At 47.9% G+C, this 22285-nt stretch overlaps 1 protein-coding gene across 1 annotated transcript in view; it reads left to right on the top strand.

Annotated features, from left to right (window-relative positions):
* Window positions 1-22285, top strand: part of MYO1D (myosin ID) — a 157558-nt gene that overhangs the window by 22309 nt on the left and 112964 nt on the right. The window contains exons 2-10 of the mRNA XM_066205256.1: window positions 13192-13400; window positions 14238-14331; window positions 15165-15330; window positions 17048-17101; window positions 17973-18068; window positions 19169-19285; window positions 20459-20662; window positions 21822-21967; window positions 22050-22164. Coding sequence (XP_066061353.1) covers window positions 13192-13400; window positions 14238-14331; window positions 15165-15330; window positions 17048-17101; window positions 17973-18068; window positions 19169-19285; window positions 20459-20662; window positions 21822-21967; window positions 22050-22164 — 1201 coding nt within the window. The remainder of the gene's footprint in view (window positions 1-13191; window positions 13401-14237; window positions 14332-15164; window positions 15331-17047; window positions 17102-17972; window positions 18069-19168; window positions 19286-20458; window positions 20663-21821; window positions 21968-22049; window positions 22165-22285) is intronic.

The following is a 22285-nucleotide window of genomic DNA, read 5'->3' as shown; positions in this document are numbered from 1 at the left end:
CAGAACGCTGAGCCATTCATTTCCAGCTGAGTAATGGGCTGTGAATGGCAGGGTCATGGATCAGCGCAGAGGGTGATGAGAGGACACCGCAGGAACTGTGTGACACCAGGCACCAGCTCAGGGAGCTGCATGAGGTGCCTGGATGCTCTGGGAGGAGATGCAGTCAAAAAAGTGGAGGAAATGTTGCTATGACTTCACAAGATACAGGCAGGTTTTGTTAGAATAACTATAAACAGGTTTGTGTCTCTGTATTTAATACAGGATAAACGAGAAGAAATGGAGATGGTTAATGGGGTGGACAGTTAGGAGTGGTTTGTGGAGGACAGTAAATCGAGTCTGAATTAATAAACTAAAAGTGGAAGTAAACCCCCAAACCTGAGCTGATGGAATTACACCCTGTCTGTTATCTCCTCTCCCCCAGCCTTCCTTCTCTCCCCACTTCTGCTCCCTCCCCGTATCCCCACCAAAAAAAGGAAGGAGAAAGAATTTAAGGCCTAACACTGGTGAAGCAGCATTGGGTGAGAGAGGGGAAACGCTCAGCTCTCCTTGCTGGCTGGGTGCACAGGTGGGTTGGTTGTTTGGACAGACTGACCCTGTGTCCTGGGGCTTCCACTCAGTGCTTGCAGAGGCCACACAGGATTCCTTCATCCTCGGCTAGTGAGGATCTGTTGTTCTCTTCTCTGGAGCTGGATGAGCCACAGCCCAGATGAGATAGTTCCAGAGTCCTCTTCGAGTGGTCTTAAACTGTTTTGGATCCCTGGTCTGTCTTGCTTGAGGTTACATCAACAGATCTGGACTAAGGGAAGGATTTTTCTTGTCTCAGGTTACTGGACAGTTTAGGAGGGTTTTTGCATGGCCCATTTCCTGAAACTGTTGGCATTTCCACTGCTGAACTGCGGTTATTTTAGGACTGAGACAGACATTTCACTCGTCAAGCAAATACCTTCAAAAGATGACTCATGCTTGCATGAGAGAGAAGGAGGAGGGACAGTTAGCTGGGTTTTACCTCCCCTGGCCTGGGACTTTGAAAGAAGTGTAGATAAGGTGATAGTAACTGTCCTTATCAGCATAACAACCTGTGCAGCTTATCAAAGCTGCTGATTTTCTATATGTAGGAGCATTTCTGTGTCAGTGTCAGTGCCACTCTGTACCCAGCTAGAGGCCAAAGAATGGTGTTTAAGATCAGTGTAGATATGAAGTGTCAAATTCCTTTGTTCTCCTGCTCAAAGGACAGAGATGTGAACAGGAAATAACTGAGCTTTATTTCTTTTCCTGTAAGTCTCTCTTAAATATATTTAGGAGGAAAAGAGTAATTTCATAAATACATTCCACTCTCCTTTTGACAAAACCAGGATTTGTAGTAATTTTATTGGCACTGCATGAAAGTGCTGTGACTGAAACACTTGAACCCTGTCTTTATCTGCAGGTCCATCAGGCCGTGCCATTGGATCCAAAGCTACACATGCATTTTCTGACTGGATTTTTTTCAGTGACCATTTTATTCCTCAGATTCAGTCAGAAGAGCGTGGACAATATTTGTTAGGAGGAGCCTTGTGTAAATGTAAACATTTAAAGTTAATTTTACATACATATATCAAAAATAAAGAATCATGGATTCACAGGATGCTTTGGGCTGGAAGGGACCTTAAAGCCCATCCTGTGCCACCCTTGCCATGGGCAGGGACACCTCCCACTATCTCAGGGTGCTCCAAACCTGTCCAGCGTGGCCTTGGACACTTCCAGGGATCCAGGGGCAGCCACAGCTGCTCTGGGCACCCTGTGCCAGGGCCTCACCTCCCTCATAGGGAGGAATTTCCTTCTTTCCATCTAACCCTGCCCTCCTTTACCTTATAGCCAAGGCTACATTAAACAAAAAGAACATGAAAATACTATAATCCTTGAGGATTGGGATGTGTGAGGGAGCCATGTATAAGTGACTGCTGCATTACATTTTATGCAATATCTAAAATTGCAAGCAGTAAGAGTTCTGTGTATTGTGGGTTCAAATTCTTGCATTCGAAGCAGAATTTCTTAAGTTCACCAAAGGCTGCTTTGGGGTGAGGGTGGCAGGTTTTTGCTGGTCATGGATAATCATGGATAAGCTGATATCATGATGTGTGTGCTGATACATAATGATTAGCAGTTGTATTCCACTGTGGGTTGCCACCTAAATGTATGGATTGTCAGTGCTTTCCCACTGACACAGCAAAATATTCTGAGAAACCTGGAGCACTCCATTGTTTCCAGAAGTCCTTGGAAAACTGGCTGTGGAGCCATTCCTCTCATTTGCTATTGCCTACTGGAGGCTGACCACTGAGTGTGTGAGGAGCTGATAGTGACCCTTCCTATATTTATATTTATTGGTAATTCAAGAAGATCTTGATTATTCCAATGACATTAGTATGGGTGAGATATCCATTCATCTTTTGTGCAGCAGGGATGAGTGTGAGAAAGGTAACATAAACCTCTTAACTTAAAAAAAAAACAACTTAGAAAATAACGTAGAAAATATGTTTTCCATCTAGTAGAGTACTTTCACTGTTTGTAAAAGGTGTAAAGAGATTAACAGTTTGTGACTGCCAGACTTGTTGATTCCAAGTGGTTTCTTGTGTTTCATGCTATTCTGTGAGGACTCAGCAGCTGATTGCTCAGGGGAGGGAAGGAGGGAGGGAGATAACTGTGTTTGGAGGAGGATGTGTCGGCTCTGAACTGTTAATTAGGCTAATTTCTTTTTAAAAAAAATCTAAATAAAGCGGATAGCAAAATTAATTTAAAAACCTGTGCTGTTCTTCCTGGAGATGGCAGTTCTGTTCAGCTGTCACCCGAAGGTGCCCGTGTGTGTCAGAGCTTGGCGGGGGCTGTTGGGGAGCCCCAGGGGAGGCTCCGGTGCCCGGCCCTGCGCGGCTGCTCCGGGGATGTGTCACAGGGATGTGATCGCCCTGCACAGGAGCAGCAGCTTCACTCCGTGCTGCTCTCGGTGTGTAACTGGGTCTGCTAAAGCTGAGGGTCGCTTCACCACCACCCCAGGCTAAATCAGTGCTTTCACTAAATAATTAGTGGCCGAAATATCTTTATTAAACTTCTTGATAAACTGTGGCACTGATCTGACTTTGGAGATTGTCATTAACTAATGCTCATTACCTGGCAATTGATACATCACAGAAGTAGACGCCTGCCTGAATCCTTGGGCTGATTTGTCCTTCAGAAGATCCTGTTTTAAATAATTCCACGAGGCTCTGAATTCCGCTGGCCTGGGATTAAAAATTTGATGGTGTGGTCAAAGCCAGCTTGACTTGTGGCAGATAAATTGAAGATGCTTTTCAGGTTAGCTGTAAGTTAATTCTGATTTGTGTGGTATTTGTGCTGTCTCACATTATTATTACTAGAATAGTCTTTCAGCTTTTGAGTGGGAGCTGTCTTTGACAGAAAAAAATATGTCAAATGTAAGGGAAGTAAATGAACCCAATCTTTCCGGTGATAATTTGAGCCGATAAACCAAGCAGCATGTAAATCAAGTAATCTGTTTTACTAATCAAACCTTTTAAGTCCTTTTCCATCTTGCTAATGTTCCCCTGGGTTATCTGTGTACAGTTGCCATTTAGGAATTCACTCCTTTTGCAGTGGATGATGAATGCATAAATAGCAGCTCTCTTGCTGTTCAGCTGCTTTTCCATGCAAAGAATGTAAAGTGAGGTACTTGAGGCCACTGTGCAAATTCATTTGCTTATCTTGCCAGTTCTGCCCTGCACTTCCATACCCCACAGGGGTGTTTGAAGCATTCCCTGAGTTGTTCCTTCTCTTTTTGCCCTTTTGAAATTGACTTTCAGTGAGGGGGAGAAAGATCCTGATACTGAATCTGCCAGCTCAGTCACACTCATGAATTTAAGTGAACCCACTGCACCCTTTTGTTTCCCACCCAAACTTTCTGTGTAAGACTAGTTGCTCTTCAATTGGAAGAACAAACCTTCTGTGTTTACTGGGCCTTTTCACACTGACATGATCTGGTCCCTTACAGAGCCTGAGGTTTTGTCTTCCAGGGCTCCTTTCTTGGTGATGTGGCAGACTTGGGGATGGAGAGGAGGGGTTTTGATGCTGTTCTGTTCAGGTCTCCATTAGGCACATGAAGCTTTTGCAGTACAAAACAGAAAATACTTGAAAGAAAGCCCCAGAACAAACCTGAGCCAAATCCGTATCCAAACTGGGAAGCTTTTCCTGACTAGCCATGCTTTCAAGGGAGCACGAGGAAAAGTCCTTTCAGCCTGAGCAGTTCATGGACATCTTGTTGAAACGTACTTGCTTTGTGATTTGCAAACTTAATTTTCCCCTCCACTGCTTGTGATTCTTTGTCCACGTGCTCTGGCTGAGACCGTTGGTGTCTGAAAGGAGTTGGTGGCAATCTGGGAGTGGCCGAGGTCACAGCTGTCCCTCATTGTCCCCGCAGCAGACGTGGCAGAAGGGATTCTTTGCCTGAGGGGCAGGATGGGCAGCTGGAGGTGGAATGTCCTCATCTGCTGCTTGGAGACTCCGTGGTTTGTCCAGCAGAGCCCTTGGCTGGCACTGGAAGGGCTGGGACAGCTTGTGGGCCAGACCACGGAGCTGAGTCACCACCACGTGCTGTAGAAGCCGGGGTGCCTGGAGAAGCCCAGTGTGACATCCCAGTGTCACAGCCAGTGTGACATCCCAGTGTCACAGCCCAGTGCGACATCCCAGTGTCACAGCCCAGTGCCACTCACAGCCCGGTGTCACAGCCAGGCTACACACAGGCCTGTGTAAGGAGTGTCACTGTTTGTTTTGGGGTGCCATGGTGCAGATCACTGTAACAACTCCAAAGGAAGCCACAGTGCAGAAGCATGAGTCATTATTTGCATGTTTTGCATTATTATTTTTGCCTAGTTTGTGTGGCCTGTGTTTGTATAAATAAGGCACCTAGTTTTATTTTAAATGTAACGTTACCAGAGCACGGAGCCATTCTTTTGGAGTGCTGGCAGATGGGCTTCTGTATCTTAATGCTGCAAGATGATTCTTGAGTTTTCTGAGCCCTGTCCCAAACAATGCTGCATTCAGGGGCTCCAGTAGCATCCACGGATCAGCAGTGGCCACGAGCTTAACAAATCAGAATATTCCTTCCCAGCAGAACAATGAAGCAGCTGAACATCAGCAGCTCCCAGCCAGCTGACTGCTAAAGGAGTCTCCAGGCATTTCCAAAAACATGTGGAATCCTGCGACTGTACCTTGGCACTTGGGCTTGTGGAGTGAGAAGGGGTGTAGTTATTACAAGGTTCTGTTAATTGAGCAACGCTCCAAGGGCTCGAGGGACAACAGGAGGAGAAGGGGCTGAATCTGTCCACGGCTTCATGCGGTGCCCTCCCCACCACACAAATCCATTCCTCCTTCACCTGCCCGCCATGGCTTGTCCCTCCCTTTCTCTACAGCTTGGTTCTTACTGCAGCTGAAGACCTGTCTGGGTTTCCCCTTCATCCCCTCTAAACCAGATAGTTTAAAACCAAACACTCCTTCCCCAGTTCAGCCAGAGTGTGGACAGAGCTGGGGAAGTGCCACACCAGGTATGTGTTAGAGCATGGCTTAGAAAATAAGGTTGTAAATCATCAGTACAGGGGCTGATGCAGTTTCAGGTGATGTTATTTGTGAATGGTCGTTGTTTCCTGAGTTACCGGAGAGTTGGGAGCAAGGGATAGGGACTCAGTCATGGACTTTGTTTTTATGCATGTTTCTGGCTCTTTCTGCTGGTTTGAAGAATTTTATAGCCCTCCCAGCATCCTTCACAAGAAGGTTATTTAGAAGCATCAGCTTGCCTGGACACCACTGGGACAAAGCCACAGCTGCAGAATTCACACCCCACTGAACCAAGCTGAGGGAATCAGTCAGGATCTTCCTCATGGTGCAAATCTATCCATCCAGCAGGCAGTGCCCTGGTGTTTGCCTTTTGGGCAGGTGTTTTTGCAGTTTTGTCCCCTGAAATGCCTGAAGGTCGCAAATCCTTTAACACAAGGGTGTACAGTCCAACGTGCAAAGCTGAATTCCCAACATTGGAGGCTGGGATAACCGTGATGTGGCAGCTTGCAGTTAATATGGACATGGGGTTTGGAAAGAGGAGGTGAATGGAGGTAAAATGTCCTTTTAAAGTAGCTGAGTGCTGTAACATCAGAGTGGAAGGAACATAACGGATCATGAAGTCAGTTGTTGGTCAGTGCAGGAGGCCAAATCCTCTAAACACATCCATAAAATAAGCTCAGCCATATCCATCAGGGCTCCCTGGTCCTTGCAGCTGCCACTGATCTGCTCTGCAGCTTCCACTGAACAGTCTCCAGCCTGTGTTGGCCAGGGTCCTCCATTCCCATTTTCCCTTTGTACGGGCCTGTGTTGTGTTTAATATTTTCTTCCGGCTGCCTGGCAGGGTGATTCTCATCTCCCCAGGGATTTATAGGTGATCACTTCCACTTTTTCCTCCTCCTCAGTAGTTTTGTGAGTCTCATTTCAATGAGTTCCTCTGCATGACAGGCTCAGTGCTCCAGCTGGCTCAGGGTGTGATGGGAGCAGAGAGGAGAACCTACCTGACTGCTGAGCTTTCTTTTGCTTTTTACTGTCCCTTTAGAGGTTATGTGCTTTTATTTGGCAGATAAAAAGCTAGAGATTCTGGGCAGATGGCAGCCTCTTGTTTGCTGCTCTCCCAAGCCTGTTCTGCCCCTTCCTGGTTAGATCTGGGCTCCCAGGACAATTCCCCCTCAGGACAGCGCTCAGGGCACTGTCCTGCCCAGAGCACAGCATTGTGCTTACTGCACTCAGACTTTCCCATGTCCCAGGCAGATTTTCACGTGGAAACTGGGAGTGTTTTACTGCTCCACACGCAGGGAGCAAACTGCTTCCCTTACCTGTGCTGGCAGCGACTTCCTCCCTTGTGAGGGTTGGAATAAACCACAAAGCATTGTGTGGAGGCTTTTCAAAGAACTTCCCTTTGACTCCTTATCCATCTGGAGTCTGTTTGTGCCTTCTGCTGTGCTCCAGAGCTGGGAAAGGAGTGTGCAGGGCTCCCCTGCTGCAGAGGGAGCTCGGACGTCTGACGCAAATAGAAATGAAAGTTCAGTGACTCCTGTGTTTAGTGGTTTGGCATTTTTTCAACGCAAGGTTAGCATTTTGTACTTAAGGAGAGGGATTTTAATATTATTCCTGGTCCTACATCTCCTAGTTTCAGACTTTTTTCAGTGTTCATTAGGACTGGCTTATCATCCATCTCCCATTTTCCTTCCCCTGACCTTACCCAGTGGGTTTGCAGAGCTGGTGGATGACTCAAGGGTCAGCTGGGTTGGAGCTGAATCAGTCCCATCAAATTACAGACAAGTTGCTGGAACCTTGGTTTGTTGAGGAAGATGTGGCAGTGGTCACTCGTAGTTTGCTAATTTTATTTAGAAAAAGGTGACATCATTACAAAGAACTCTTTTAACCTAATTTCCAAGCTGGCTGGAGGCTGCAGATGAATGGAGTATTCCTCACCCTGCCCTGTCTGCTTCCTCCATACAGGAAAGGAGTGGTGCAGAACACATTCCAAATGGCATTTCCTATTTTGTTCAACTGGCAGCATCTGAACACCAAGTCCATGCAAGCCAGCTGCAAGCAAAAACCTCACCTGCACCCGACACGAATTTAATTGCAGTTTTTCTGGCCCTCAGGGTGGATCAGAGCCTTGTAGACATGCTTATTTTGAATACTGTAGACATGCATATTCATGATCAGGACAGACTTGGATCGTTTTCCTGGTGCAGGGAGGTTATACTGACTGGACAGTTTTTTGGTCTGTTTTTCCAAGAGCAGCAGGAATATTTTAGCCATAGTTCTGCCAGCGCAAATCCTGTTTATCTGACTGCTCTTGTGAGAGGCTGATCTGCTGTGAGACACTTTGTGAACAATTTACTGAAAGACTTGAAGTCCTGCTTGACAGCTGAGTTCATTTTGAGATTTACATAAAATAAAGTCTTTAAGCAGCACTGAACTCTCAGCAGAGAGACCTGGTATCACACAGCAAAGGCCCAAGTACCTGAGGCACAGCGTGAACTTTGCTTTAGGAATGTCACTCACTTCCCAAAGCACGAGGAGAACGGGGTTGTTCCCTTGGGTGAGTACAGGCTACTCATTCTTGCACTTACAAACCAGGTAAATATGGTTTCACTGCCAGAAGTCTGCTTAAATTCCCTTCCTTAGTGAGCACATTCTAAAGGCCCATCCTTTGCCCGTCGTGAACACAGGTTTTAATTAAATGTCTCCGTGCAGGTTTGCGAAGAGAATGGACTCAAAGCCTGCAGTCATGGATTTTTAATGTATATATTTAATGGAAAAAAATAACTGAGCCTTGTTACCCCATTTGGGGGAGTAACCCAAACCACGTGGGGTTTTTACAAGGGGAAAAGAAATTGTCCCTGCTCCACATTCTAGAGGTGTGCAGCTCCTGGATCATTCTTCCCAAGCACAGAGGAGGAAGAAAAAGCTGTGTGCTCGTACTCAGTATTTTGCTTTGTGCTTTGGAGTTCACAAATAAGCTGGAAATAGGGTATAGTTTGAAGCCATCAGTTTTGATTCTCTTAATCTTCAGTGGGACTAGCTTTGCTGCTGACTAGCACAGCCGAGGCTGCTGTACCACTCTGGATTCTGTCCTGAATTATTTGCTTTTCCTTAACATTTCCTGTCTTTTAAGGCACTGCTGCACAGCCAAACTGAAAGCCCGTCTCAATGGGTGTCTGTGACTGAGCAGGGTCTGTCCTGGGGGGCCTGTGGAGCATCAGGAAGGGCTGAGCCCACGGAGCTTCAGGGCGCAGCTGCTAATGGGTAAAGCTTTGGTGTGCCTGTAAAGCAGAATGTGCTGCCAGTGTATGAGCAGAGCTGAGAACGGAGCAGTTCAGGACCGGAGAAAGGCTTTTTCCAGTAGAAAATGATGCAGAATACCAATTCCTACACTTCGGCTCTCCTAAAGGAGCAGCAAACCGGCGAGTGGCCGTGTTTCTCCAGCAGAAGCTGTGTCTGAATGTTGGACAGATGGGCATGGAGGGGCAGAGTGGGTTAGTGAGGAGCCGTTTGCCCAGCTCAGGGCTGGCAGTGCTCCCCCCAGGGCTCTTTGGCTTGTGGAGCAGAGGAGTTACATGTCAGTGATTAATTAGGAATTCCCTGTCTGATGTGAGTGCCGGAGCGGGTGGCCTGGAGCGGGTGGCCTGGTGGGGTGTCTTTGTGCAACGGTCCCGTCCTGCAGGTCCTGCAGATGTTGTTTGGGAGTGTGGCTTCCAAGTCTTGCCAACTAACTTTTCTTTATTTGTACTGAGTGCATTTGAAGTTGCATCATTTCCTCGGTAAGAAGTTTTATTTTTGACTGGAGTTTTTGTCAGGTGGGGGAAATCCTAAATGTGAGTGCTCTCTGGTGGTGGAGATTTCTGCTTCAGTGTTCCCATTTCTGCAGTGTATTTTCCAGGAGCAACTGCATGTGAATATACCTTGTCTGGACTTTAAGGTACTTTGTTTTTTTCAACTCCTTTCCCTAAAAATAAAAACTACAAAACAAAGTAAAAGCTTTTTTCTTGCCTTAGTGGACTTTTTTCCTAGAGAAGAATTTGTCTCCCTTAAAATGATTTATATTCTGTGACTCACTGGTTTTTATTTTCTCATTATCAATTGATGTTTTAATGAGGTAATAAAAACTTCTCATGAAAGAGTTGTGATGTTCCTTCTCAAAATAACCCACAAGGATTAAATACTGTGAATTGCTTTTTGGCTGCTGAGCTATTGGAGAGAGGGGACTGAGGGGAGACTCAGTGGGGCTGCCGCTCCTCCCCAGGGGCAACTCCAAACTCTGCTCCCTGTGACAGGGACAGTGAATGGCTGGAGTTATGTCAGAGAGATTTGGTTGGGTGTCAGGGGAAGGTTGTTCCCCCAGAGGGTGCTGGGCACTGCCCAGGCTCCCCAGGGAATGGTCCCAGCCCGAGGCTGCCAGAGCTCCAGGAGCGTTTGGACAGCGCTGCCAGGGATGCCCAGGGTGGGTTGTTGGGGAGTCTGTGCAGGCCCAGGGGTGGGACTGGGTGATCCTGGGGTTCCCTTCCAGCTCAGGATATTCCAGGATTCTGTGACATTGATACCAAAATGATTGAAAGGGAACTATTGCAGGGAAATGTTTTGTTGCAGCACAAGCTGATGTTACTTCCACGGGATACGAAGCAAGGTTTGAGCATAGGGGTGTCGCCCCCAGAGCGGACCCTGGGGTGACTTTTGTTAAGGAACTTTTTTTGTTCAAGGAACTTCATTGTTGTTGCTTTGAGTAAGGAAACCCCAGTTCTGCGTGTTACACCTCAGCACTAAAATGCCTGTGCTGGCTGTGAAAAGCACCAAATGGATCAGTGGTCTTGTTCTGTGACGTTCCCCTGCAGAGGAATCGTGGGTTTAACACAGCTCAAAGCTCCCCATTTGCACTGCCTTCGTGGGTTGTTTTCTTAAGCTTTCCTGAGCTCTCCATGGGCAAGGCAAACGCAGCTCTCCCAGCAGAGCTGTGCAGCCAGAGAGGCCCTGCTGTTCTTGGCCTGCTGCTGTGCTGAGCCACGCTCAGGGATGAAAAGGGGCTTTATCAGCAACGAAGGGCGAGGAGCTGGAGCTCCTGGTGGGAACATCTGAGCACAGCTCTGCAGTTTGAACTCTGGTGCTCGGAAGTAGAGAAAAATGAACTGAACTGTAAATGGGGGCGTCACTTGTTCAGAAACTCTATCCCCAAAGGCAGGCTGGAGTGGTGCCCTTTTGTCAAGCCTGGAGACAGATCCTTCTTCCCCCTCATCTCCATCTGCCTTTTGCCACAGAGCTGAAGACACAGCTTATCAGAGCCCAGTGAAACCTTTCAGAACTTGGCTTGGAGGCCCAGTGTGGGATCTGCCATCTGAGCTGAGCTGTGGGGAAATGGCAGGCAGGATGTGAGCCTGCTGCCTGTGCCAGCATCCCAGCTGGAACCCCTCTGGAGCGGGGGCTCTGCAGGGACAGGCTGGCAGGGCCAGATCTGAAGGTTCTGCTTGGAGGCCGAGGGTGCTGGGCACTGCCCAGGTTCCCCAGGGAATGGTCCCAGCCCGAGGCTGCCAGAGCTCCAGGAGCCTTTGGACAGCGCTGCCAGGGATGCCCAGGGTGGGATTGTTGGGATGTCTGGGCAGGCCAGGGGTGGGACTGGGTGATCCCTGGGGTTTTTTCCCACTCGGGACATTCCCTCATTCTATGATTCACTCAGGGACACTGAACTGTCACGGGAGGAAACTTAAACTGGGCTCTGGTAATGCAAGTTTACATAATTCATTACTTAAGGAAGAGGTCAGAGTATTGGGTGCTGTGATGGTGGCTTGGCACGACACTGCAGCAGGAATGGCCTTTATTTCTTTATTTCTCCTCAGCCCAAACAACCCCCCTCACCCTCTCTGTGGCCATGAACCCTCCAGCTGCTCATGGGGCTTAAAACCTCATCCACAGTCTGCTGGATCTTTATTTTCAGCATCAGCAGTGCCTTGAGCAGCAGTTCTGTGCTGCTGGGCAGGGCCTTGGGAGAGCAGGCTCGGTGTTCTCCATTGGGTAACTCCCCTTTTTCGGGTGTCCATCTCCAGAAAGGGGAAATGATTCTGCTCGTTGTGATGTCCTTGTGGTTTCCATTACATGTTGATGTCCCGGTGTGACTTGATCTCCTTAATACCAACAGTGTTGTGTGGGTTTGTTTTTTCAAGCTCTCCTCTGTGGATGCAGAGTCCCTCATGGGCTCCCAGCCTGGTATCCGATCCCTTTGCACTTCTATCTGTTCAGGATCTAGCAAAAAATTAAAATTAGGCGTATTGGTATTGCTAATTATGTTGATCTTATCTTTTCTCAAACATTACTGGTACCTTTCAAACAGCATATATCTCAAAAATGTAAAATATCTTTGCATTTTAAGCTCATTATTGTTTAGGGAAATGTGTATCAGGACACTTTCAGTTCAAAGTGATGTAGGAACAGGAGGATGTTTTGCAAGTCTTGTGTCTTCCCAGTGCAGTGTTCTAGGAGGAAGCTGGAGTGGGAGGCACCAACACTTCTAGAAGGTGGAATGCTGGTTGCTGGATGATATTTCTTGAGTTTTATTACACCTGCTAAAAACTGACGCTGCCGAGATGCTGCAGAAGATTCTCAAATGAACAATAGAAAATGTTAGGGCTGTCACCACATGGGGGTGGTAATAAATTCAATAAAATAATGCTGGAGTTTGTGCCGGAGTCCGTCAGGATTCGAGGCTCCCGGGCTCTATGGAGGGGTTCTGGTGCCATCTAACGTCTTGAGGTTTAAATACAGCTGCACACGGGGATTGGCTCTATAAATCCAGGGTTTGTGTATTGATCCCTAAACCTGTTGTCCTTTCTCCTCCTGACAAGCAAATGCTGTGTGAATTCCTCAGCCATTAATCTGGAATTACTCTGAGTTCTCCTCATAGGTAACTTTCAATAAAATGGGCGTTTGTTTGGAAACATCCTCTAACTTAAACTTTTTTTTTTTTAAACTAACTTTAAGTTATTTTCTGTCTTGTTTCCAGAAAAAATTGAAGAGCCAGGTATGGATCAGAATGTAGTTTAGGGTTGTTTGCACACATTCTTAAAAATTTTTCCTCTCTGGTGTGGCAGCTGTGATGATACCAAAGTGCCTTCCAGCAAAAGGACTCATTGCTAGAGCTGAGAGGCTGCAATTCCCTCCTGGGCTGCTGTCTTTGTTTCCTTTCAAGAGTGATTAGACCTCTCAGTGAGGGCTTCAGAACTTCTGCTCCTCTGGCCCGAGCTGGGCCACGGGCAACTACAGAATGTGAAAAAAGATTTTGCCTGTACATCCCCTTCAGGAAGCGGGTTAGATTTGCTCCTCACTCTCGTGTTCACTTCCTGTCAGTTGTAGAAACTGTAAATTCCACAGCACGAATCTGGAAGTGAAAGAGAGATAAAATGGCCTTTGTAGGTGGTGGAACTGCAGGCCAGCCCTGGGTCGTTGTCGTTGTACCCTCAGGTCTCTGCTGCTGTGCCATCCGTGCTCGGGGCATGTCCAGAGCCAGGGTTTTATTGTCCTCTTTCCATAGGGTGATGGATGGAAGAGTTCAGCCCCTGGTCTGGGCAGTCCTGAACCTCTGCATTTGTCTGATCTCTGCCTTTTGTCTCCTCTGCACAGGTTCGAGAAGGGCCGGATTTACACCTTTATCGGGGAGGTGGTTGTTTCCATGAATCCTTACAAGAACTTGAACATCTACGGGCGGGACACCATCGAGCAGTACCGGGGCAGGGAGCTCTACGAGAGGCCTCCCCACCTCTTTGCCATCGCTGATGCTGCTTACAAAGCCATGAAGAGACGATCCAAAGACACCTGCATTGTCATCTCAGGTAGGCTGGGAGGGCTCTGCATGGTGATGAGCACTTGATCTGTGTGAAATTCCAGGCGGAAGGAGAATAATGGTTTGGCTAATGACAGCGTTTTATAAAAGAAACTTCATTAATCTTAAAGCTGCTCATTTGCATTTGAATCCATACGTGGAGACCGGCACAATTATTTCTTATCTCATTCAAGAGCTGGTGCCAGCCAGGAGCTGGATCTGTGCCTGCAGAGGGATAATGTGAGCAGAAGCCCTGTGTCTGCTCCAGAGAATGACCTGGGCTCAGGAGAGCTGCGATCAGGAGAGATTGGGATCAGCAGAGCTGGACTCGACTCTCCTCAGGAGTTGCTGATTTTTGCCGCTGCCCTGACTGTCCGCTGCTTGTTCCCTGCTCCCCTGGAAAGGCCATGGCTCCCGCAGTGGGAGCAGGGCTGGTACCAGAGTGAACCCTGGCTGGATCCTGGCACTTTGTTTCCTTGATGTCCCCGTGCTCGGGCAGCTCTGAAAGGAGAGAGCCCCGGGCTGGGGTGCTGAACAGTGGCCCCTTGTGCTGCTGCAGGCCGGGCTTTCTCCTCTAACAATATTCCTTTGATCCTCTGTGTGCCAGCCCTTTTCCCGACCTGTGGAATCTCACAGCACAATTGCTCAAAGTCAGCCCAGCAGCAGCAGCAGCCGGGCAGGGTTATGGCTGTGTTTAGAAAACGTCCCAAGTGCACACAAAGATTGCTTTAAAAAGAAAAAAAATCAAACCGCCCAGGCACTGTTGGGGTAGAATTGAGGTCTTCTGTCCAATGATTTGTTTTGCTTTTTAAAGTCTGTGTGGTCACCGTGGTGTTTCTGCCCCCAGGTGAAAGCGGGGCTGGGAAAACTGAGGCCAGTAAATACATAATGCAGTACATAGCAGCCATCACCAACCCTGGGCAGAGGGCTGAGGTGGAGAGGTAAGGCCTGGGCTGGAAAAGAAGGGAAATTCTCCTGCTTGTGGATCTCTTTCTGTGGGCTCTGTAGATCCACTTTATCAGATGGTCTCTTGTACATGCTGATTGATACTTAACTTTTTCAGGTACTGCTGGTACTTTGGGAATTTTGCAGTATTACTTGCTGAAACCACATTGAAAAGTTTATTTTGAAAGTTCAAACTTTCATAATCAAAACAGCATCTAGAGTTCTCATCCAGCCAGTATCAACCATCTAATGGCAGGACTCAATGATCTTAGAGGTCTTTGCCAACCTAAATGATTCTAAATTGCTTTTCCTGGGGCAAATTGCCTGAAATTTGGGTGGGCTAGAACACACCATGTGGAATGCAAGGAGTGTATTCCATGACCTTCCAGGATCACATGATTCTGAATTGCAAAATGTCCTTCTCTGTCCTGGAGTAGAAGTTTTAGAGCAAAGAATGTGGATTTCTGCAGAAACAGACTTTTAAACCTACCCCGAATGAACTTCTGAAAATTACTTGAAAAAGGGTTTAGAAAATTGGTTTCAGAAATCAAATGTGTATAGAAACTGAATTTCTGATGCTGATTTCAGGGTGGGGGTCTGGTCTTTGTACCAAAGAGCATTTGCTTCCTCTGAGGAGCGTTGCTGACAGCTCCCAGCTGATTTCCCATGGGATTGCTGATGTCATCCACATCTGCCCAAATCTGCCATCAAAGAGCATCACTGCTGTCATTGAATTTTTCTGAGAAATGGCTGTGAAAAAAAAAATCCCGTGGTGTGAGTGTCGAAGTCTTATCCTGCTCCCTTTTCAATCCATCCATCCCTGCTGCAGAGTGAAGAACATCCTACTGAAATCCAACTGTGTGTTGGAGGCCTTTGGCAACGCCAAAACAAACCGCAACGACAATTCCAGCCGGTTTGGAAAATACATGGACATCAACTTTGATTTCAAGGGAGACCCCATAGGTGGGCACATCAATAATTACCTGCTGGAAAAGGTAAGGCACTCTCCCTTCCGCGGTTACAACCTTTGCTGGAGTTACTTTTGCAGTCTAGGGTTTGCCAGTAGAAAGTTTTCCGTTCAAACATGTACAGCAGGTGAGGTATGAGGGCATGGAAAATAAATCCAGAGCTTAATTTTCTCTCAGGAGTCAGGAAAGGCACTGCAGTGCTGGCAGCACCTTGCTCCTGGAGCACCACGACTTCCAGAGCTCGCCAGCAATGGAGCTGTGTTACCCAAAGGATTTTTCGTGTGTGGGTGTGTGAAGTTTAATCTCAGTTTTTCTTTTGGATACAATTTACCCTCTGCACAGCTCCTGCTTTGTAATTCCTGCACTGAGCTCCCCCTGGAGAAGATCTCCAAGGCTGTAGGGAGCAAGTGTGCTTGAGAAGTGTTATTTTGGAATGACGCCAAAGCCTTGGGTGAGCTGTTGGTAGCATTGTTTTTATATATTCTGAGTGATCCTGAGCATAATTATTTTTTTCGTGTCATTAAGTGGTGTCTGAAAACATTGGAATATGCAAAACTGGAGAACTCAGGCGTGAACCATTAACAGTTCTGCTGTGTGAGACACGTCTGGCTTTGATTATGTGTTTGACCACATCTGCCAACACCCTTTTTTGTTTGTGTTTCTTTTTTACTTCTCCCGTTATTTCCCTGAAGTCTATTTTCAGAATAAACACTTTATTTTAAAAAACAAAACAACAAACCCAAACATTTAACTTGGGATACTTTGATGTAAAAAGAGGACTGGGACTGCAGCTGCAGTGACTTAAATCCTGATGATTTATTTATCCTGATTGTATATTTCATATTCTTGACTTCTCCCAAGTTAAATTTGTTTCCATTTGAAAGCAGTGGAGACTCTGGCCCAAGTACAAGTGGTAACAGACAGTGACTTTGCAGCAGGAACACATCAAATCATGGAATATCCCGGGCTGGAAGGGACCTACCAGGATCACCCAGTCCCACCCCTGGCCCTGCACAGACGCCCCAACAACCCCACCCTGGGCATCCCTGGCAGCGCTGTCCAAACACTCCTGGAGCTCTGGCAGCCTCGGGCTGGGACCATTCCCTGGGGAACCTGGGCAGTGCCCAGCACCCTCTGGGGGAACAACCTTTCCCTGAGATCCAACCTCAACCCCACCAACACAGCTTTGTTCCTCATCACTCTTCATAGTTCAAACTTGTAGCATAAAATAAGGACACGTTCATTGTTGACTGAATGTCTGCTGCATTTAACCCTTTCTTGTGCTGTTTTACTCTGGAATGAAGCTACAGCTCCCTAAAACAAGGCCCTTGTGTCAGAGCAGCGCATCCCCTTGTACAGCTGGCTGCTGTGGGCAGCCTGTCCTGGGGGTGTAGGAGTGGTGACCACCAGGCCCTGAGCATTTATTTGTAGTCACAGAGTCATGGTTTTCATTTCCAGTGATGAAATCATTCTAAAACTAAAGTGATGTTTTATTTGACTCTTCCATGAAAGCAACCCTGTGGTTCCCACGTGGGATTCCTGGGTGGAAGTAGGACATTGCAGCTGTTACACAAGCTGGTGCTTTTGACTGTAGACATCAAGCTCCGGGGTCACACGTGTGTGATGGTGTTCCCAAGAGCCTGAGTCTGGGATGGGATGGGTTTGGGGTGTCCTGGTGATGTGGGTGTCTGAGGGGAGGTGCTGATGTCCCACTAACACCCAGCTCTGTGCTTTGTTCCCCCAGTCCCGTGTGATTGTGCAGCAGCCTGGGGAACGAAGCTTCCACTCCTTCTACCAGGTTTGTGTTCCTTTGCTGGAGCAGTGACTTGTCCCCAGTTTCCCAGACACTTTGGGCAGGGCACTCAGGGCTTTCACCCTCTCATGTGTTTTGCAGAGAATTCCCTTTTGCAGCATCTTGGGTGATCTTGGGCTCTTCAGTTCTCTGCGGGGGCCTGGGCTGGGAGGGAGCCTGGGAAGATGGATTGTTTGCTGTCCTCCAGTCCCATATTAACACATTTCTAAACTTAAAGGGAGGCTGACTAAACAAATATGGTAGGACATTGGACTTTGACTCACTGTTTTATTTGTAGCAAGTCTAATCCCTCTATTTTCTCTTGAGGCCTTTAGGCCATATGGAAGTAATTTTATGACACCAAGTTGACTTTTTTTTGGTTTTTTGGATGTTCTTTAATGTCTTCCACATTGTGTGGTGGTTCCCTGTGTGTCCTTTGGGGGATATGGTCAGCCAATTAGTGTAACCTTGATTCTGCACTGAGGGAGGGGGAGGTTTGTTTATTTTTTTCCCACTTTTTCAGTACTCCCCGATGGCATGTTAACACTTTCCTCACGGATGTGTCATTTCCAGGAGGAAAAGTCTCTGTGTGGGCAGTGTGCTTTGCCAAGGCACAGCTGTGGCCTGGCACAGGTGTGACCAGGTGTGTGAGGGATTCAGGCTGGTTTTTATACAGTGGTTACTATAAAGGACAGTGATTTGCGGTGGCAGAGCCCTGCACCAGTGCAGGCCCTGCATCTTGCACATTGTGCTCCAGATACTGCAGCAGTAAGTAATATTCTCATTATTTTGCTTGTCAAGCAGGTGAATAAGAGACAGAAAAAAAGAAGGATTTTATATTTTTCAGTCACCATTTCTTAAAACTCTCTTCACGCAGCTCCTGCAGGGAGGTTCTGAGCAGCTCCTGCGTTCCCTGCACCTCCAGAAGGATCCATCAGCCTACAGCTACATCTGCCCTGGGGCACAGCTCAAGGTGAGGGGTCTGAGGGACCCAGGGACAGCTTAACATTGGAAGTGCCGCTGGGAATGCTCCAAGCACTGCTGAGCTAGGAGAAGTTGAGATCAGTGGGGATGAATATGGAAAGGTGACACTGGTGTGCTGTTTGTAATGAAGTTCCTGGCACTACAAGATAAAGCATGAGTGTACTTAGAATCATAGAAAAGGTATACCTCTATGCTGCTTAAAATATACAAATGTACCTGTGCATGCTCTATGTGTCTGCTTAGAAACAGCCATAAAATGTTCCAATGATAAACGCAGGTGTGGATATTTGACCCATTATGAGTGGCAGAAATTCCATGCTCCATAATGGGTACCTTAAACTGCCTTCTGGAGCAAAAAGCCAGAAGGACTCATTTTTTTCCATCAGGATCTTTGAGTTACTGAAGCGCTGAGTCTTCATGTCTGACTTGTCCTCAAGGAGGAACTCTGAGTAGGAAAGAAGGGAGCAAACCCATAAAGTTTTAGACAACAAGATCCTGAATACTTCAGATACACCTGGAGTTGTCCCTGGTGTTGTCCCTTTGAAGCAGGGTCCAGACCAAAGGCTCCTTGGTTCCCTAGGTGCTTTTGTGAGATGCACTTGGGTACAAAAACCCAGAGACCTTCTCCCATGGCAGATGATTCTTCCATGAGAGAGAAAAATGTGCATTGAAAAGAAACCCAGGAGGCTGCAGGGAGGGAGGGAGGGAGAGGCTGATCTTGAGAGAGGTGGAGAACAGAGATTTCCTGCTGGTGTTCTGCAGCCTCTGCTCAGAGGGTCTGTGACTGCATAGATTGTCCCTGTTCTTCTGGGATTTTTTAATGAACTCTTTCTCAGCAAATTCCACTGGGAAATTTATTGTGCTGTGGTGGATTTCTGTGTCTCCTGCTGCCAGAATATGTGTGTGCAATGCAGGGTTCAGTGTCCAAGCATGCAAGATGGCATTGGAATAACCTGGGAAACCTCATGACAGTGTCTTGCCTCTAAGAAACATCAAAGGGCATCTGTTTCCCATGGGCTTGTGAAATCCTTGCATCCTCACAGCTGACTTCCATTAAACCCCCCATCCCAAACTTCTCTCTCCCCTCAGTGTTCCATCAATGATGGGGCTGAGTTCAAGGCTGTCGCTGATGCCATGAAGGTGATTGGCTTCAAGCAGGAGGAGATCCAGACTGTCTACAAAATCGTGGCAGCCATTCTGCACCTGGTAAGCTCCCTGCCCATGGAAATCCATCCCTGAACCTGTCCCTGGGCTGTTCCTCAGGACGGCTTGTACAGCCAGCAGCTCTGATTTTCCTGCAGCTGAAGCCCTTGGAAGCTCTGGTGGCAGGGAAGTGTGTCCAGTTCACGGCTCCAGTGGTCAGGGAAGGTCCTTGCTGGAGCAGGGCACTGCAGTGATGATCACATGTATTCCTGCATGTTCCAGATCCCAAAACAGGCACAGCACTGAGTACTGGGAGCTGTTGAACGTTCTGAAGAAGGAACTGTTGGGGTTTGGCAGTGAGGGGATAGGGAGCTTCTGTCTCTTTGTGGCCTCACAGTCTTCTTCACCACAGTGATTCTGCTTCACTTCATGGTGAGGGCTGAGCACAGGAAACACAGGAGACCTCTTAGATCTTTGTATTCTGAGGCTAAGGAGATCCTTCCTTCTCGTGGATCTTCCTGGAAGCCACAGAGCCTCCTTCCCTGCACAATGTCTCTGTAGCTCAGCTCTCGTGGTTCCCTGGGGAAAGAGGTGGGCAGGAGGAGCATGCCAAAGAACAACTTTGTTCCAGCTCCTTGTCCTTGGGATGGCAGTTCTGGGAAGGAAGAGAGCCAGAGCAGAGTGGGGCCATGCAGGCAGGCTGGGGGACAACCCTCTGCTGTGGATCACCAAGGGGTGCCACTGCTTAATCCTGGCACAGAAGGTTCCCAGGAGCAGAGCTGTGGTGCTGGGGTGCTGCCGGTCCAGTCTCACTGGCACTGACCTCTCAGCTTCCCCATGTCATTCCCATTCCCTCTGTGGCAGCAGCACTGTCAGGGGAACTGCAGCCAGTGGTTTCATGGTGAACTGCAGTGAAGAGAAATGCTACATCCAGCCTTTGCATACATGGTGCAATTCCCTGTCCCTGGACTCTGAATCCTGGGATGGTGTTTGATTGAACCTCGGGAAGTCGTTCGTCCCAAAAGCTGAGCTGAACACTGAGCAGGAATGCTTTGCTTTGAGAAAGCCTTTGCTGCTGCCACTGACGTTGGAGGTTTGAGGGTGTGGATATGCACGACTCACCTTCCAGTGTGGCAGGAGATTTCCAGCCTGGAATAGCAGGTAGAAAATGGATGGACTTGGGGTGTGCTGATCCCTGTTAGTAAAGGGCAGACGGAGAAATGCTGCTGATTGCAGGGGAACCTGAAGTTCTCTGTGGATGGAGACACTCCCATCATCGAGAACAGCAAGGTGGTGTCGGTCATCGCTGACCTCCTGTCCACCAAGGCCGAGCTGGTGGAGAAGGCGCTGCTGTTCCGGACGGTGGCCACGGGCAGGGACGTCATCGACAAACAGCACACGGAGCAGGAGGCCACCTACGGCAGAGACGCCTTCGCCAAGGTCAGTTCAGTCGCCTTCCTGTGCCCAGGTGTGTCACACCCACCCAGACACTTCTCTGCTGCCTTGGCCCGTGGGTTGAGGTGTGCGGCAAAGAACGGCCGTGCCCAAGGGAGCCTTTGCTGCCAGAACGCATGTTTTGCAGTGCTCAGTCCCAGGAGGATTCCTGGGTGGGTCAATGAGCACAGGGCTTGCTGTGCATCCTGCAGATTTCTCTCTGAACCTACGTGCTCCTGAGTTCTGTAGGGGTCTGTGGCACCTCCCTAGCACCTTCCAGCAGGGATCCACTCGCACAGCCAGCAGTGCCAGGCACACCGAGGAGGGGACGGGCTGCAGGCTGGGCTGGCACCTGCAGATTGGTTATACAGGGAGGGATTTGCTGTGAAATGGGATCCTCAACTTCATTTTGAAGTTAAATTCAAAGAGCGGAGAGTGGAGCTGTAACATCTAGAATTCAGGTTGAAAACACAAAGTGTTATTTTTTAATTTTTTTTTTTAAGAATTATAGAATGGTTTGGGTTGAAGGGACTTTAAAGACTATCTTGTTCCAACCCCCTGCCATGGGCAGGGTCACCTTCCACGGGAAAAGTGAGTGCTGGTGGCAGGATTGACAATTGTTCCTCCTCTGCTAAGAAATCAAATTGTAAGGGAGGAATGGATGAAGTGATGAAGGTCACTGATTATTAACTTGACTTCTTTTCCTGAGATCATGTATTTATCCAGCTTCACAGCACATTTTGAACATGAAGACTTTGAAGACACCTCTGCCTACAGAACATGATCTTTGTGAAAGGTGAACAGGATTATTTTCCTGTCATTGTGTTCAGTTGTTGGGTTTCTGTGACTGATCTCTCTCTTGCTCTTCACTATTGTTAAATAATTCTTAGGAATGGTACTTGTTAGGCAGCTGAAAAGCTGACTGGAATCAAATTAGGGAACTGCTGCACCCAGTGACCTCACTGGGATTTCTACTTGGGATAAATGAGTTTTGGAAGAAAGAAAAGAAATACTTCCATAGAATATTTTCTGCAGTCAGTAGCTGCTGATTTTCAGCAGAACACGACCTGCAGCTTTGGTGGAGGCCTGGAGTGAGCTGTGTTGAATTTCCTGGGAAGAGCTGAGGCAGGTACAGGCAGGAGCCCTCAGTCTGTGTTCCCTGCAGGCCATTTACGAGCGTCTCTTCTGCTGGATTGTGACACACATCAACGATGTCATCGAGGTGAAGAACTACGACACCACAGTGCATGGCAAGAACACAGTCATCGGGGTCCTGGACATCTATGGCTTCGAGATATTTGACAATAACAGGTGAACCACCTTCTAAAGCCCAGTGTTGTGCCCTTGACTTTCCTAGGACACTCATCACCTTTTCTTCTCATGTTTTTTGCAGTTTTGAACAATTCTGCATTAATTACTGCAACGAAAAGCTGCAGCAGCTCTTCATTCAACTGGTTCTAAAGCAGGAGCAGGAGGAGTACCAGCGAGAGGGAATTCCCTGGAAGCATGTGAGTGCTTTGGCAGGGGAGGGAGAGGTCGGTGCGAGGTCAGTGTAGCAGCACAAGTCCCAGATCTGAAGTTGCTGCACATGCACGCTCCAGTCGTTGGGACATCCGTGTTCCTGCCAGG

Source organism: Chamaea fasciata, unplaced genomic scaffold (genome assembly GCF_029207755.1).
Source record: "Chamaea fasciata isolate MVZ Bird 193981 ecotype frontalis unplaced genomic scaffold, bChaFas1.0.hap1 SCAF_27, whole genome shotgun sequence".
Taxonomy (NCBI): domain Eukaryota; kingdom Metazoa; phylum Chordata; class Aves; order Passeriformes; family Sylviidae; genus Chamaea; species Chamaea fasciata.
This window is presented reverse-complemented; position numbering and strand designations above follow the sequence as displayed.